Consider the following 17,682-nt stretch of genomic DNA (forward strand, 5'->3'; position numbering starts at 1 on the left):
CTATCAAATAGTCTTGATTGTTTAAATCTATTTCAACACACTGGCCATAGCTTTATCAGATCAAGTGGTTCCAACGTTGTTTGAGCGGTGAATTTTACACCGATCAGATGGAGAAATATGGCCGATACTACAAATTTCCTGTATTGTAAGTATGATTTAAAGGAATTTCTACCTGTTAAATAACGAATCAAATGAAAACGATGGGTGCACCTGAAGCGCAAATGTGTCTATGTTTTAGCACGTATGTCCATTTAGCTGAGATTTTTGCCGTTTATTCAAACACTTCTGTACAGTCCGGCGGGGGAAGGAGATTTTTTACAGTTTTTGACAATGTCGCCTCAAATATAGTGTTTATCGGGAACAAATAACTGTTCAAACACTTTTCGTGTAAAGGGCTACCTCTTAAAACAAAGCGTGTGTATTTTCATGGAATTATTCAGCGTTGTTTCTGAAAAATCGGCCGAAAACCTAATGCAACGCCGTTTCGAGTGGGTCGCTATGCAACGCAATCAAGTGGATACCGTTTTGTGTCTTACTTGCGAAGTCTTATCCGTCTTAAAAACAGTCATTGAAGCCTAACAATGAATAAATTTAGAGAGTTTTATATCATTTTAATGATCTCGCCATTTCTTATATATTGTACTTTTACATTTTTATGCTCTTAGTATTTAACATATTTTTGAGGACATTGTCATAAAACATCAACACAAAAACATAAAGCTAGGATGAACATCGAACAATATCATTAAGTAAATAATAGTAATAGTTCGTAAAAACAAGAACCAGTTCACGGATATTTATCTCCTCCACGAATGTTACTGAGCAGCATACCAAAATCGGGTTGACTCTTTAAATCAGTTCAGTTACAGTTGGTTACTTTTTAGTCCCATAAAACCAATGCATGCGATTTCATTACTGATTTATTGTTCATTTGAGCTGTTCATACAAATTAAATAAAATTTAGTCCATGATAAAAGTATTGATCAGTTGTTTGTACATGTATATATGTTCATTCATATTCCTGGTGTAGCGTTCATTTATTTTCAGAGAGATAAATCACAGAGAACGTTAAAATTGGCCAGGAAAAAGGCAATATTTTATTTGTCCTCCATCATAAAACAGAAACGACGTAATAAACCTCTATGGTCGCCATTCAAAAATGAAGATACAAATGAAATACAGACACCAATGAAAGAAAATAACCGGACCAGCAATACTAACAGAGACGTGTCATCAAGCTTGCAAACGATTAAGAGCGTGTTCTTATAAAAACAACACACACACAAAAACCCCGAAAAGACTGCTAACTCGAACTTCAAGCACCAAAATATCAAGAAAAAAACCTGTTCACAATAAGGTTTTAAGGAGAGAGTTTTATTTGACGAAATGTTTGAAGAATTAACAGAGGAAGAGACAGATTTTTAGACATTGCAAGCGACAAGGCTATCCTGAGACAACTTTCTGCAGCAAAAGATACATTATTTCACAATATTTTAACTCTTATCAGATCAAATAAGTACCCGTTGGCAAGCATCGCTTTTGTTATTTGGTTAGAGACAGTTAAATCAACTGTGGCACATCTCTATTAGTATTGCTGGTCCGTTTATTTTCTTTCATTGGTGTCTGTATTTCATTTGTATTTTCATTTTTGAATGACGACCATAGAGGTTTATTACGTCGTTTCTGTAGGGATAACGCATGTTTTTTCGTGTTATAACATCTGCAGAATCCCGAGGGAGTGGTTGGTACACGAGCCCTCGGGTACCAACGATTCCCGAGGGATTCTGAAGCTGTTATAACACAAAAAGAACATGCGCTAACGCTATTCTAGCATAAAACGCGTGAAAATCAGGTAAATGAATATATTGTCCCTCAACGTCATTGAATTTCCATTAAATGCGCGGTAAAGTCTACGTTGTTTATTCACGTTTACGTCATTTCTTTTTTAATTACCCGTTTTGGGGCCGTAATACGTTGGCTGTGACTAAATACAGAGTTGGTGCACCTGTGATATATTACAGACTCCGGTATATACCTGATTAACTAAATTTGAAAGAAAATATCTTAAATGTATATATTTTGTAACCATGGTGATACTAACACTAACCTCTAGTCAGTATATTATGCATTTGATACTCTAAACGCGTGCGGACATGCTGTTTACGCTTTGCCACGGAACGCGCATATATAAAAAGGTGTTATAACAGCACATGATAATCTCTGTGTTAACACACGTTTTCTCTCCTGTTAAAACACCCCCGAAAAGTGGCAATAACAGCAGTTTTATGCTAGAATGTTTTATGGAGGACAAAAAATATTGTCTTTTCCCTGGCCTGTTCTCTGTGATTTATCTCTCTGAAAATTAATGAACGCTACACCAGGAATATGAATGAAAATACGAACAAACAATTGATCAATACTTTTATCATGGATCAAATTTTATTTATTTTGTATGAACAGATCAAATGCACAACAAATCAGGAATGAAATCGCAATGTATTGGTTTTAAGGGACTAAAAAGTAACCAACTGTAACTATACTGATTTAAAGAGTCAACCCGATTTTGGTATGCTGTTCAGTAACATTTGTGGAAGAGATAAATATCCGTGAACTGGTTCTTGTTTTTAAGAACTATTACTATTATTTACTTAATGATACTGTTCGATGTTCATTCTTGCTTTATGTTTTTGTGTTGATGTTTTTTGACTAATGTCCTCAAAAATATGTTAAAATATATGTTAAATGTTAAGCGAGTATAAAAATATATTCTAGCATAAAACTGCTGTTTTTGCCACTTTTCGGGGGTGTTTTAACAGGAAAGAAAACGTGTTTTAACAGAGAGATTCTCGCGCTCACGTGCTGTTATAAGACCTTTTTATATATGCACGTTCCATGGCAGAGCGTAAACGCATTACGGCCCCAAAACGGATAATTCAAAATGAAATGACGTCAACGTAACAAAACAACGTAGACTTTACCGCGCATTTCATTGAAATTCAATGACGTTGAGGTACAATATATTCATTTTCCTGTTTTTAACGCGTTTTATGCTAGAATAGCGTTAGCGCATGTTCTTTTCGTGTTATTACATCTTCAGAATCCCTCGGGAATCGTTGGTACTCTCGCCCTAACGGGCTCGGGTACCAACCAATCCGTCGTACAAAAGTACAATATATTAGAAATGGCGGGATCATTATAATGATATAAAACTCTCTAAATTTATTAATTGTTTGGCTTTAATGACTGTTTTAAGACGGATAAGACTTCGCAAGTAAGACACAGAACGGTATCCACTTGATTGCGTTGCATAGCGACCCACTCGAAACGGCGTTGCATTAGGTTTTTGGCCGATTTTTCAGAAACAACGCTGAATAATTCTATGAAAATACACACGCTGTGTTTTAAGAGGCAGCCCTTTACATAAAAAGTGTTTGAACAGTTACTTGTTCGCGATAAACACTATATTTGAGGCGACATTGTCAAAAACTGTAAAAAATCTCCTTCCCCCGCCGGACTGTACAGAAGTGTTTGAATAAACGGTACAAATTTCAGCTAAATGGACATACGTGCTAAAACATAGACACATTTGCGCTCCAGGTGCACCAATCGTTTTCATTTGATTCATTATTTAACAAGTAGAAATTCCTTTAAATCATACTTACAATACTGGAAATTTGTAGTATCGGCCATATTTCTCCATCTGATCGGCGTAAAATTTACCGCTCAAACAACGTTGGAACCACTTGATCTGATAAAGCTATGGCCAGTGTGTTCAACTGTTTTGTTTCTGATTAATATGTATATATGAATGAATCATTGTAAAACTGTAAATGCAAATGAAATAACCTGTGAATGAAAGAAATCTACAAAGTTAATGATAAACTATGTAGAAACAAAAACTCGTTAAAACATCTTTTTTGTTTTTATTATGAAAATTTGACCAGGTGCTGCACAGACATGTACGAACAATCTGAAGTGGCCGAGTGAAGCAAGTTCCGGTACCTTCTCGGGATATACCAGTTATGATGCAGAATTAGGTAAGCAGTATAATCATGTCATTCACATCTATTCCATTTTCACCTTAAATAGGTCACAGTTGAGCACCATACTAGTATTCATCTCATCTTGGTCACAGGTGAGCACCATACTAGTATTCATCTCATCTTGGTCACAGGTGAGCGCCATTCTAGTATTCATCTTATATAGGTCACAGGTAACCGTCATATCATGCCATAATATCAAGTTCGTAATTACCTCACCTATATATGACTTTTCTAGCAAACGTACTAGAGATATATTGCTGCATAGGTTCTGTTTAGATACTAATATCACTCCTGTAAATGTCACAGGGTCTTGTGTAGGAGCACAGAGCTCTTATGTTTCATATGACGGCAAAATATCAGACATTGATAGATTTTATGTGTATGCCTGTTGAAATGGTTGATTGTGTTCAACATTGCGAAGTTCTAGATGACAACTGTTTAAATGTATCATGTCATAGGCTTATCATTTGTATAGTCAGTTTTCCTATTCTTAGGTTTGACAATTTTGATAGCGATGTAACGTTTGTAAACTGGGGTAAATGTAACAATGTGCAAATTGATTTGTACAATAACTTGTTGATGTCCGATTGTAATTTAATGCATCTAGCGCACTGTGAATTAGATACAACATCAATTGAGTCTGCGTATGCACTGCTAGTAGAAAGTGTTACAACTTATGCCAATGATTCGTTGCCAAAGAAACGTTATCTAGAATATCTCAAACCGTACTGGAATAATGAACTTACTATTCTTCATAATAAGAGGAAGTTAATCAGACAGGAATGGTGTCGACAGGGGCGGCCCCGTTACGTCAGTGATAGGTTTTATTGTGAATATAAAGCGGCTAAACGTGACTTCAGGCGCTTACACAGACGTTATGTTAAAGAGCATTTAATTAAATTCCTTCATGAAATTGACTGTACCGCAGAAGTGGATACGTGTAAATTCTGGAAAATGGTTAATACCAAGAGAAAAAAGAATCAGGGTAATCTTACTGCTGGAATTAACTTTAATGGTACTGTTGTTAGAGACCAAGATCGAGTTACTGATGGTTGGTACGGCTATTTTAAGGATTTATATACGCCAAATAAAGACAATGATTATGTTACAAACTTTGAAAATATCATATCATAATCTTTGAATATGTCAACACATTCCCTGCAACCGGATACTTCAGTTACGGTATTACCGGAAACGGTGAAGTCTGTTATAGATCAATGCCCGAAAGGGAAGTCTAGTGGGTACGATACGATACAATATGAACATTTAATTTATGCAAAAGACACTTTAGCACCTGTGTTAGCCGATATTTTCACATGGATGCTCAGACGTGCTTTTATTCCAGAGACATTAAAGCGAGGAGTTATTGTAACGTTACATAAAGGCGGGAACAAAAGGAAAGATAATCCAGATAATTATCGTGCGATTACCCTGTCCTCAGTAATCCTTAAATTGTATGAATCTGTTTTGCTATATAGAGCAAAAAGGGATATAATGGCAACAATTAACAACTAAAGGGTGGTTTTCAGGACGGTCTATCTTGCCTTATGACGTCATTTTTACTAAGGGAATGTGTATATTATGCGCGTGAATTCGGTTCCAAGATGTATGTGTGCTTCATGGACGGACGCAAGGCATTTGACACTGTGTGGCATCAAGGGATGCTATATAAGTTACTCTTTGAGACAAATATTGATACCACCACGTTCCTAGCATTTAAAGCAGTGTATGCAAACTCTTCGAGTTGTGTAAGATTTCAAGGGAAATATTCGAATTGGTTTAAGGTACTTCAAGGTACCAGACAAGGGGGAAAGAGCTCCCCGATTCTATATCTTCTGTACATAAATGGACTTATAAATGCATTGGAACAGAATGGTTGTGGCGTGTGTTTGTATGACATCAGACTCAGTTCTCCTACTGTAGCCGACGACATGGTGCTGATTTCGTACTCAGTTCAAGGGCTTAACGCAATGCTAAATATATGTGAAAACTACTCAAAACGTTGGCGTTATAGCTACAATGCAGACAAATGTGCTGTGGTTGTCTTTAATGAACGTGGTAATAATACTGATCAAAATAGAGCTTGGAAACAGTGTCGTTCGTGAAACATCATGTTATGTACATCTTGGTGTGAAAACTGATCCATTTCTGACAACTAAGGAATTGGTTGATACTGCTTGTACTAAGCTCAGGGGAGCATTTTTAAGTATTATCAATAGCGGAATCAGTCCGCAAGGTTTGAATCCAATTTCTTCCAGAACTATATAAAATGCTACTGTTATTCCGAAAGCATTGTATGGCTGTGAACTTTGGTCTTCGCTTACTGCTAATGATATCGTATGTCTTGAACGTTCGCATCGATTCTGTCTTAGACATATGCAATCTTTCCCGAAGGGAACATCAACTGAGTTTACGTTGTGTGCCTTGAACATGACTTCTATAGAAACGATCATAGAACACAAAAAGTTACGGTTTCTCGGTCAGTTGTGTAGACTGTCAAATTCGTACTTAGCAAAACATGTTTTCAACAATAGGCTTTTTCATTACATTAACTACGACAAACAAACCAAAGGATTTATTCCGGACATATACCGGATTCTACACAAATACGGACTAAACGGTGTGTTTGAGACTTACAGTACTGAAGGAATTTTTTCACCAAAGATTACTTGGGGGAGAATGTTGTGCGAGTATGTTCTCGCCAAACAGAAAATAGACCTGTACAATAACGTTACAGGTCAGTCACATATATTGAAACCTTCATTGCTTGAGGTGGATAATCCATGTTCTTGTGGACTATGTCGAAGAATAACCCACGATTACTATCCGTTTGTAAAAGGTTAATGTTTGTATTATCACGTTACATTTCTAGAAAATATGTGTGTAAATGCCCCAAATGTGATTGTGTCAGTGATGATATTGTGCTACATTTGATATGCTACTGTTGTAAAAATTGCAGTATTCGTGAAAATATGTGGGACAGTATAATTGTAAAACTTGGGTACAGTGCATACAGAACGTTTATTCAGTTATCCCCAACAGGTCAATGCGAGTATTTGCTAAGTTTGGCTGTTGAAACTGATGGAAATAGCTTGAGATACTTCAGCCTTGTTATTTCATTGTGCAAAATGTTTCAAAGGTGTGGACGGAGAGCATGTTTGCTATTGGTCGTTTAAATTGTTGTTATGTTCACATGTGTCTTTCAATACTTATGATATACCCGTAGTATCGCTATAGTAAATGTTTTCTAGCAAATGCACATCCTTGGTGGTCTAGTACTTCCGGTTTCATTGACTAGGCTGTCGATATTTTGGTGTGAAAGTATTTGCTATGTTTCTGTCCTGGTATGGCTTTAACATTTACATGTGTATATATAGAATACTGGATTTATGCCTTTCGATACTTTCGAGATATATGTTATCTAAATATAAGTCCAACTATATGTGTGTTTTTGTTAGAGCTAAGTAATTACATTTAATGTTATGCTAGTTTGTAACTGTATTTGTAAGTGTTGTATTAATTACTGACATTTTGTATTATTGTACATATACTCGTATATAATTATGTTGTACTCTCCATTATTGGGGGAATAAAAGATATCTATCTTTATCTGCCAGACTGAAATTAACCTAATTTTTGAAATACAGAGTTTTTACTTCTAACTTGTTTTCTCTCGAAAACTCGTCTGGATCCATGCTGGTCGCAAATGCACTATGTTGCTTTGCTCATGGTGCGACTCATATAATTTCTGTACGGTACGGTTTCTCAGTTATGAAGAAAAATGACCACAATAATTTGTCACATGGCCGCTGTAAAACATCTGTAATGACAGAGTTATTTTGTTAAATAAGAACAATAACACTGAGAACAATTTTTAAAAAATGTGAGCTGTACATGGAATTATTTATTACGTATGTTTTCACTACTTAGACAGCGGATATCTAATGGAGGCTGTTGAGTACCATACACCTGACGACTGCACGTGCGGGCTACTTTATAAATGGATATTCCATCCTCAGGCTCCTGGGCCAATAGAGTTCCAAGTCTGGGAACATCTAGACCATCAAAGTTATAAACTGAAAGGCGAAAATTATTTCACTGTACCTAGTAAGTTTTAATGTTTTCTGGCATTCTCTATACGGTTTGACATTTAAACCTAACAGAACAGTTTGTGAATACTGGTGTTGTTAAAGCATGAGACTTCCTTACACTCATCCGTTAGCTTTACACTCATCCATTAACTATCGTTTGCTGTTAAAATGCGCTTAAAACCTGTAATTTTGATTTATTTTTGAAAATAATTTAACTTAATGCAATTGCTTCTTCTATACTTTTTTGTTGTATTTCAACAATTAATGACCACAACGACTGTTTTGTTTAACCATCTATACTTTTGGATTCACAAATTTCGTTCAAAAATGTATATGTGTTTAGAGATAGAACAGAACAGAACAGAACAGAATGTTTTATTCCAGACTTATACAAAAGTACATCGTCTTGTCTACATACAATATAAATAGTAATCATAATCACGTGAATATGTACAGGGCAAATGAATATATACAACAAAACACAAAGAACACACACATTGAACTGTTACTGCGGCTGAACAATTATCTATGTATACTCTATTGGGAATTAAAAATTGCGTTTCTTAATGAAATAGCTTCTTTGATATATTTGGATATATTTATCAAGACCGTTCTATTTTGACTCTTAAGTAATTCGATAAATTTATACATAGACGGTTTAACATAATAATATTTTTTCAAGTATTTTTTACGTATATCTTGAAAACATGGACATACACATACGAAATGATATTCATCCTCTAAATCTAAAAGGTTACAACATTGACAATATCTCTGTTCGTGTGGAATGTTATTACTTGCATATCTTCCAGTTTGTATTCTAAGGCGGTGCGCAGAGACTCTCAATCGACAAAAATAAACTCTATAATTTCGTGGTAATATATCAAGATAGTTCTCATAGCAAAGAACAGATTTACAATGATTATAGTTACTAAGTACTGTACTTCGATCCAATGTACCAGCCCATTCTTGCTTGAAAGTATCTACAACTCTACATTTAAAAAGATTAGGAAACAATTTGGGGTCCACAACGCAATCTTCATTAAAAATATCTGAGAAACCATAGTCATTTAACAACTTTTTAACGTTTGATACCCAGTTTTTATTTCCTCTGTTACAATCATTTAAACCTTCTTTATACAAAGTTGCTAAAACAATGTTTTTGGAATTTCTAACTTTACACCAATATTTAAAGGTCCATTAATAAGGGAAAGTGAGTTGGCAATTTTTTTCATAGCCAGTGCATAGACTTCTGCAAGACACTAAATAATGAAGATTGGCAGGTCAAAATTTACAGAAGGTCTTTGGAACTCAAAGAAATGTATGTGTATTATGTTGAAATTTCAATGAATCGACAGAATGACCCCCCCAGGTCTTTTAAACTTTCTTCATACTTCATAGAAAAATAACTGTAAATATACTGCGATTTATTTCGAATTTCTACATACCAACTTTCATTTTCCAATAAAATGAAATAGTTTCTGTGCTTTTTAAAAGAAATTAAAATGTTTACTTTCCTTAGTATTGGACCTTTAATAATTCTAACATAACGAGATACATACAACGGGTATCGACCAAGCTCACCGTAAACAGCTGCTGAGCATGTATTTATTCTGACATTTAATAATCTTTTACAGAATTTCAGATGTATTCTTTCCAATTCCTTAGACTTAGTATAACCCCATATTTCAGATCCGTATCCTAAAATAGAGCCAACAAAAGCATCGAATAACTGGCATAAAGTCTTTAGTTTTAAGTTGAACTTTTTACAATTAAAAAATAACGTATTTAATGCTTTTAACGCTTTACCTTTCAAATACTCTTGATTTAATGCAAAATTGCCTGTATAATTAAAAACAGTACCAAGGTAGTTAAAATCGTTCACAACATCTAGGTTATGGCCATCATAGGTCCAGTGTTCTGCGGGTAATAATCGCCCACGCTTACGAAAAACCATTACTTTTGTTTTCGTTGTATTAACCTTTAATCCCCAAGTGTTACAGTATATATGTAAAAGATCCAAATGATTTTGTAGTTCAGAAGGAGACTTGCCTAAAATGGCCATATCATCAGCAAAAAGCAACATAATTAAAACAATATCATCGAATGAAAGACCAGCGTCCATATTACTTTGTAAATAAAGTTCTAGGTCCTCTACGAAGAGAGAGAATAAAATTGGGGAGATTACCTCCCCTTGTCTTAATCCAACAGCATAGTGAAAATAATCAGAATAACTAGAACAAGATTTCACACAAGATTTAACTTTTTGATACATATCCCGTATAATTCTAAGTAATTTTCCTTGTATACCAATTTTGTACAATTTCACCCACAAGGCATTTCTATATATGCTATCAAAACACTTCATCATATCGACAAAAACAACATACAACCGTTTATTTTCATTAAGATACTTTTGTATTAAAGACATAAGCACAAATATAGCATCTACTGTAGACCGCCCTTTCCGAAAACCAAACTGGGCATCTGAGACAATATTGTTACTTTCACAAAATGATTCAATTCGAATATTAAGTACAGTTGTAAATAATTTTGACAGACAACTGACTAATGTTATTCCTCTATAATTATTGACGTCACCAGTACTGCCTTTTTTGTGAAGAGGTATAATGACACCCTCTGTCCATTTCTCAGGGTAAAATCCTGAGTTTAACACAGCATTAAATAAATCACATACATGAGCACCTATTATATCAATACTTTCAATAAAATATTCATTCATTAAACAGTCACTCCCAAGAGCTTTACCTCGTTTCAACAATTTAACAGCATTTAAAATTTCATTGATTGTAATTGGTTGATCAAGTTCCTCAAATGGAGTATTTATATCATCAAAATTATGTTCATTACAAAAGTTTCAGCATCACCATTTGTACAATTAAAAATTCATTACTAATATTTGCAAAATATTCCTTAAATACATCTATCGGTATGCTATTATTCCCTGTGGTAGATTTACTTTTAAAGTATTTCCAAAACTGTTTCGGTTTACTATGTTTCAATTTTTCTATTTCTGACATTTTTTTATTGTAATACAATCTTTTCTTTCTACGTATAATATCTTTATACTCCTTTTTACATGCACATAAATAATCTCTGCTACTGTCATTCTTACAAATATTAAATACCCGTAATGCTTCTAAATACACATCTCTTGCATTTTTACATTCTCGGTCAAACCAATCAGAATTATTAACACAGGATTTGTCATCAAAATGTACACTATTATTGAAACTACAACATTTTGCAAACAATGGATCTGCTATATTACGAATAACAGATGTAAAACCATTTAAAACGTTGTTTATAGATTCTCTTTTTGTACAATCAATATTATCAACAATATTATTTAATTCGGGTAATTTTGCTATTAGACCGGTGCGGAATTTATCTTTATGTGCACTGTTCCATTTATATTTAATCTCTTTGTGACTATCTGACCTTGAAACATAATTATTACAGCATAACGTAAAACGTAAAGGAGTATGATCACTCCATTCATTAATTGATTCAATAGAAAAACTTTTTATCAATGGAAAATTATTCTCACGGGTCAATAAATAGTCGCTGACCGAAGCACCTCTAGGTGATACGTAAGTATACTTGCAGGTGTCACCTATTCTACCGTTAACAACACGTAAACATGACGATTTACAAAGGTCAAGCAATTTAACTCCGTGACCATTGCTTACATTATCAATTGAGGCCCGATACAAGGTCCCGTCAGGGATATATTCATTATCGTCAGTAAATGAATTGACACAGTCATGAACAATAAAGTCATTTTTGTTTCCAATACGGCTATTAAAATCACCAGTGACATATACAGTTCCTAATTCTTCAAATACAGATATATCATTTTCGAGAATTTCAAACAAGTCAACATTAACAACATTATAAGCTGGCGAATCATCACCCCAGATATAAGCGCCACAAATATAAATATCATTTTGAAGATGAAAAAAGTTATGATCAAGTTTGAGCCAAATAATTGTATCTGAATGATTTTTTATAATCTTAATACCATCCTTTATACTATCTCTATAATATAGTACAATTCCACCACTACAACGCCTAGCGTTGCGATGTTGCAACTTCCTGTAGAAATTATGCGCAGTGTAACCGCTCAAAGCTATATTACTAACTGAAGATGTCCAAGATTCATATAAAAAACATATATCGTTATTGGCAATTATATTTACAAAGTCATCGCTGTCTTTCTTATTGCTAGACAGCCCATTAACATTCCATGAAAGAACGTTAAGTCCACCCTCTGCGTACTCCTACTCTCTGACTGGCCTCCCGTTAACATACAACGTATCGTAGGCTAACCATGCCTTGTCCCCTTTTTTCCTATGAGCTTTCATTTTTGGGACTAACCTTCTCCTCTTATCTATCACCTCCTTCGGAAATTGTTCAAATATTTGATAACTCGTACCTTCTAATGGCCTCCACTGCTTCCGTACTAATTCCCTGTCCTTAAATAATACAAACTTAGCCACTACATTCCTGGTCCTTCCCTCCCTCTTCTCTCCCGTCCTGTGCACACGTTCAAACCCCATATTTGCTACAACATCTTTTGCTATTTTGAGGTTATCCTCCAAATGTTGTCTAAGCTTCGTCTCGGTCAATCTAGGATCCTCTTCGTCTGCCTCCTTAATGTTCGTAAAAATAAGGTTGTTTCTCATAGACTGAGATGTAAGATATACAACCCCATTCTTTAACTCCGCCCGCTCCTTCTCCAGCTGTGTCACCTTACTTGATAACTGTGTCACATTAAAGTCCACACATTCAGTCCTTTCCTCAACATCCGAGACTCTCTGATCTAGCTTTTTGTTGCGGTCATCCATCGCCACCCACAGCTTCTTTAACTCCTGGTCGAAGGCATCAACCTTTTTCTCCAACACCGATAACGCATCCAAACGTTTCTCCACACTCCCTATTCTACCGTTGATCTTCTCCGGGTACGCCAAAAGATCAGCGTTCGTGGGGTCTTTCTTCGCCTGCTCCTCCGACATACTCAATCCAGTGCCTGACTCACTAAAAACAATGTCTATGTCCACTTTTTCGTCACTTCCATATAACACAGTATTAGTCTCATTTAAAATGTCACTTACTGCGACTGATTCTGACTCCTCTGACGGGCCTCTTTGTTTGAAAAATTTACTGTCATTCCCTTTATCAAAGCCATTATCACTACTTTGTCTATCCTTACGTTTTTTTCCCATTAGTTATAAAGTCAATATAATAGTTCATGTTTTCATAATATAATTCCAACCGATCTGTGTTTAATAAATATATATAAATCCCTTTTTCTCATAAATTTATCTCCACTACACAAAAACACGACCGCCACCATACATGTCACGTGATAGAGAGAGAGGTGTTATTTTATTTCGAATATAATCAAACGAGTTCAAAATCATGAGTTACTTCAATCACACATATCCGCTGAAAACTTACATAAGGTAAACATGTGAGATATTTGTATATTTCTAACATGAGATACCGTGTGTGACTTCGCAATTATCTACTGAAAACTTATATGAAGTAAAATATGCGATCTACACACATATGAGTATGATTTCTATATTTTCAGCGGCAGCAGTTGGTGAAACCATAGAGTTTCTCGTGCCTGAGAGGGACAGGATAACCATTCGGAACAATTACCTTATCGGCTGGTAAAAAAAATCGAAAATAAGTACTTCAATGTCTTATTGAATAAAGCAATTGCTGCTCTATGCAAATTTCAGATACCTTTACAATACTGATTTCAAAGTCCTAAGCAATACATATCTTAAAGTCCTATACAGCACATATTCGCATTCCTGCACACTATAGATTCACATTCCTATACAGTACCTATTTCAGTACCTCTTCCACGCCATATACACTAGTGCGATTCGTGTGCTTTCAAGAACTCCCAGTGTGGTGTATGTCCGTCTAGACAAATTCCCAGTGTGGTGTATATCGTCTAGACAAATAACATTCAATCCTAATATTTACATTTTTACAGCAGCTTACTCCAAAATAAGTTATTTTCTTTCCAAGGGTATCAGGAAATAAAAAAGATGTCAGGCTATCGATATTTTCAACATCTAGACAGAACAGCGAAAAATGCCCGCTCGCATTAAACTGTTATTCGCTGTCCGCCTTATTTAAATTGAAAGGTACAAAAAACAAAAAAAAAAAAAAAAAAAAAAAAAAAAAAAAAAAAAAAAAAAAAAAAAAAAGACATAAAAATAGAAAAAAAGATAACACATAGTGAAGCCGATGATTCAGATTTCATTTATACCGTCAATTGATTGAGATTCAGTTTTATTAATAAGATACTTTTTTATTTTGGTTGCCATTTTTCGACAACGCCATTTTGTGGATGATTTTTGTGAATGGCGTCAGATCACGCCAGGGCCACCCGTGATGTAATTAAAAATGTATATAAATGTTATAAAAACGCCAAAACCCCGTTGTTTCTTTCTAAACACAGTAAATATTGGCTATATAACTAATATATAACTAAGACGTGTACACGCAGTAGTAACAAGAACATTTTTGTCACCTCTGTGCAACTATAAACACTAGTTTATTAAAGTGGGCTCATATATGTTTTATTTGAAGGTATGGAGCGGCAAGTGGTATCATAGGATATAAAGAAGATGACGAGGCGTACTCAGACGAAGCGAGAAGAGAGCCAAACATGGGTAATCTTGACCCATCACACGAGCCCACATTTGACTGGAGTTCCGGATCCTCTGTGGTCCACGCAGACAGGATATATGCCATCAGAGCCGAATCTTATTCAAGTGAGCCTTTGCTGTAATATAAGTGGACAATTTCATGTCAGAAATTATGTTTGAATCCTGTCGGGATATTGCTCTGTCATCTGCTATTGTTTTATGTAGGCTTAGGTTGACTTTTCTTTTATGTAATGTGTTTATACTGATAAGGAACTCGGGTCAAGTACGGCGATGAAATAAACAAAACAAACGGCTTCAGGAGTACTACTTAAGTAAAAGTTTGGCTAAATAAAGGTAATAAACTTTTTTCTCAACAGTGTAAGCTTTTCAAAAAGAAACTTAAAATCCCGAACCCATCCCCCAACCAAAAAAAAAAATAAATAAATAAAAATAAAAAAATACAAAAATTAAGTGGTGCCATTTTACTTCCAGAATGCTTTTATTATTCTGTTTTAATTATTTTCAGACACAGCTCCTGAATTTACAAACTTACCACGAGAAGTATGGATATATGGGGACGCGACTGCTGGAGCTTACATTTATCAAGTAGCAGCAGACGACATTGATCCGAAAGATGTCTCAACATTGTTCGTCTACGATATTGCTGAAGACTCCACAAGTAATTTTTACTACGACAGAGCGTCAAGTATGTTATGTCATTTAAAACCACTTGTTGGCTGATTTATTGAAAACGAAATTATAATTGAGTTATGAATCGGTATCAAAGGTTTGACTAGTCCAAACAGTGATTTAAAGATTCCAGTGTAATCAAATTGTTGTCAAAAGAATATGATAGTACACTGTTTTGCTCTGTAACACACCACTATTGCTCTGTAACACACCACTATTGCTCTGTAACACACCACTATTGTTCTGTAACGCACCACTGTTGCTCTGTAACACACCACTATTGCTCTGTAACACACCACTGTTGCTCTGTAACACACCACTATTGTTCTGTAACACACCACTGTTGCTCTGTAACACACCACTATTGCTCTGTAACACACCAATTTTGTTCTGTAACACACCACAATTGCTCTGTAACACACCACTATTGCGATTATCCAAAAGTGATGGAAACCAATACCTGTTTTCCATTGTTGTAAATATTTTGAATGTTCTGCTAGCATCAGGTTTTACCGAGAACAGTCCGCACCTTCTAAACACTCCAGAAGGCTACTCTTTTTATTTTCATTTCATTGACTTAGTGTGTGTGCAGAATGTTCGGAGTAGAAAAAAGGAATATGACCAAAACAAGCCATTCATACTATACGGTTTTACACAAAATTTGTTCGATTAATCAGTAAGCACTAAAACCCACATAAAGCACTTTTAAAGAGATGCACATGCACTGTTTTGTTTGTTTATTAATGTGTTTAATCAACTGGTTTATTTAGTTATGGAGTGATGGTATTCTCTATATATACTGACTTGTTTTCCACAAGTATATTGTAACTGACAACTTCTTCACAAGAAAACCAAAAGCTTCTCAACACCCTGTCTCTGTCGAATCGTCACAGAGAACAAACACAGTCTGCGGGGATCAAACTCCAGATAACCCAATTCATAGTTTTGTGCTCTGTCTATACTGCGCTAACTGCATTTGTTCACCTACCCTGCTTTGTATTAACAATAACCGTTGATCAAAGTTAATATGTCGGCTATCGATTCGGACACTTTTTTTTACAGAAATCGTTTACCTCGCTGTGTCTAGACCAGCTATTGGCACGTACAGTATGACCTTTGAGGTTCAAGACCAATGTTTGAATACAAACCAAGCAACACTCACCATCATAGTCAAGAACTGGGTGAATAAAATTTCATTTCATGCATTTTAATAAAACAACAAGTAATTCTTAACAAACAATTAATTATCGTGTAGAATTTGTATCAATTACACACTTACCATCGAATTTTTAAACTGGGCAAGTAAGTTTTATTTCATGCACTTAATAAATAAAAAAAATCAAGAAATTCTTAGTTTATTATCACGCAGAACCTGTATTAATTTTAATTTTAAAGTTTTAAATTATTGTAGTTAACAAAGTTTTAAGTTATTTAAATACTAGCTGTGTAAGTGCATAAATATAATTGTAAGTGATTGAAAAGTATATTATTACAAAATGTTTGTAATTAAAAAAAAACAGAAACAAATTTTTTTTAAATTGTTTTCTTCTCGGTGTTCTTTATACCATATGTCCTCCGTTTAGAAACTATAAAACATTTGAGGGTAAAATAAAGGATGGACTGGTTGTTCAGCATGTTAAAAATATTTGCTCCGCCTAACTTGCGGAGATTTTCTTTCAGGCTCCAAGTTTGACAAATTTACCATCGTTTGCATCAATTTCGGAATCAACGACCAACGAGGTGGCGCTGTTCACAATTCAGTTTACTGACAAAGATAATACTACACTTGATGAAAAGTACGCACTGAACGTATCTCCTACGAATTCAGATATTTCTATCAAATATGTCGGACATGACAGTACGTAATAAAGAAGTATTGATTATATCTTATCGTGTTTTGCTGACTCCCCAAAATTTGTCCCGCTCCCTTAGCTCAAAAGAGACAGCTTTTATCTACGGATCGCGTGGTCATGATTTCGATCCGCGGGTGAGACGTATGTTCTCCGTGAGGATTTGATAAAAGCCATTGTGTCTGAAATCATTCGTCCTCTACCTCTGCATCATGTAGGGAAGTTGGTAGTTACTTGTTGGGAACAGGTTTGTACTGGTACAGAATCCAGGAACACTGGTTAGGTTAACTGCCCGCCATTACATAACTGA

The 17,682-nt window shown here is 35.0% G+C and overlaps 1 protein-coding gene across 2 annotated transcripts in view; it reads left to right on the forward strand.

Annotated features, from left to right (window-relative positions):
• Positions 1-17,682, forward strand: part of LOC123525496 (cadherin-related family member 2-like) — a 29,525-nt gene that overhangs the window by 206 nt on the left and 11,637 nt on the right. Inside the window, exons 2-8 of one of the 2 annotated variants that reach the window (XM_053521306.1) lie at positions 3,945-4,037; positions 7,974-8,150; positions 13,755-13,836; positions 14,774-14,958; positions 15,359-15,538; positions 16,585-16,703; positions 17,203-17,380. In XM_053521306.1, coding sequence (XP_053377281.1) covers positions 3,945-4,037; positions 7,974-8,150; positions 13,755-13,836; positions 14,774-14,958; positions 15,359-15,538; positions 16,585-16,703; positions 17,203-17,380 — 1,014 coding nt within the window. The remainder of the gene's footprint in view (positions 1-3,944; positions 4,038-7,973; positions 8,151-13,754; positions 13,837-14,773; positions 14,959-15,358; positions 15,539-16,584; positions 16,704-17,202; positions 17,381-17,682) is intronic. The other variant, XM_053521307.1, reaches the window with a different exon arrangement.

This window comes from Mercenaria mercenaria, chromosome 1 (assembly GCF_021730395.1).
Source record: "Mercenaria mercenaria strain notata chromosome 1, MADL_Memer_1, whole genome shotgun sequence".
NCBI classification, from domain to species: domain Eukaryota; kingdom Metazoa; phylum Mollusca; class Bivalvia; order Venerida; family Veneridae; genus Mercenaria; species Mercenaria mercenaria.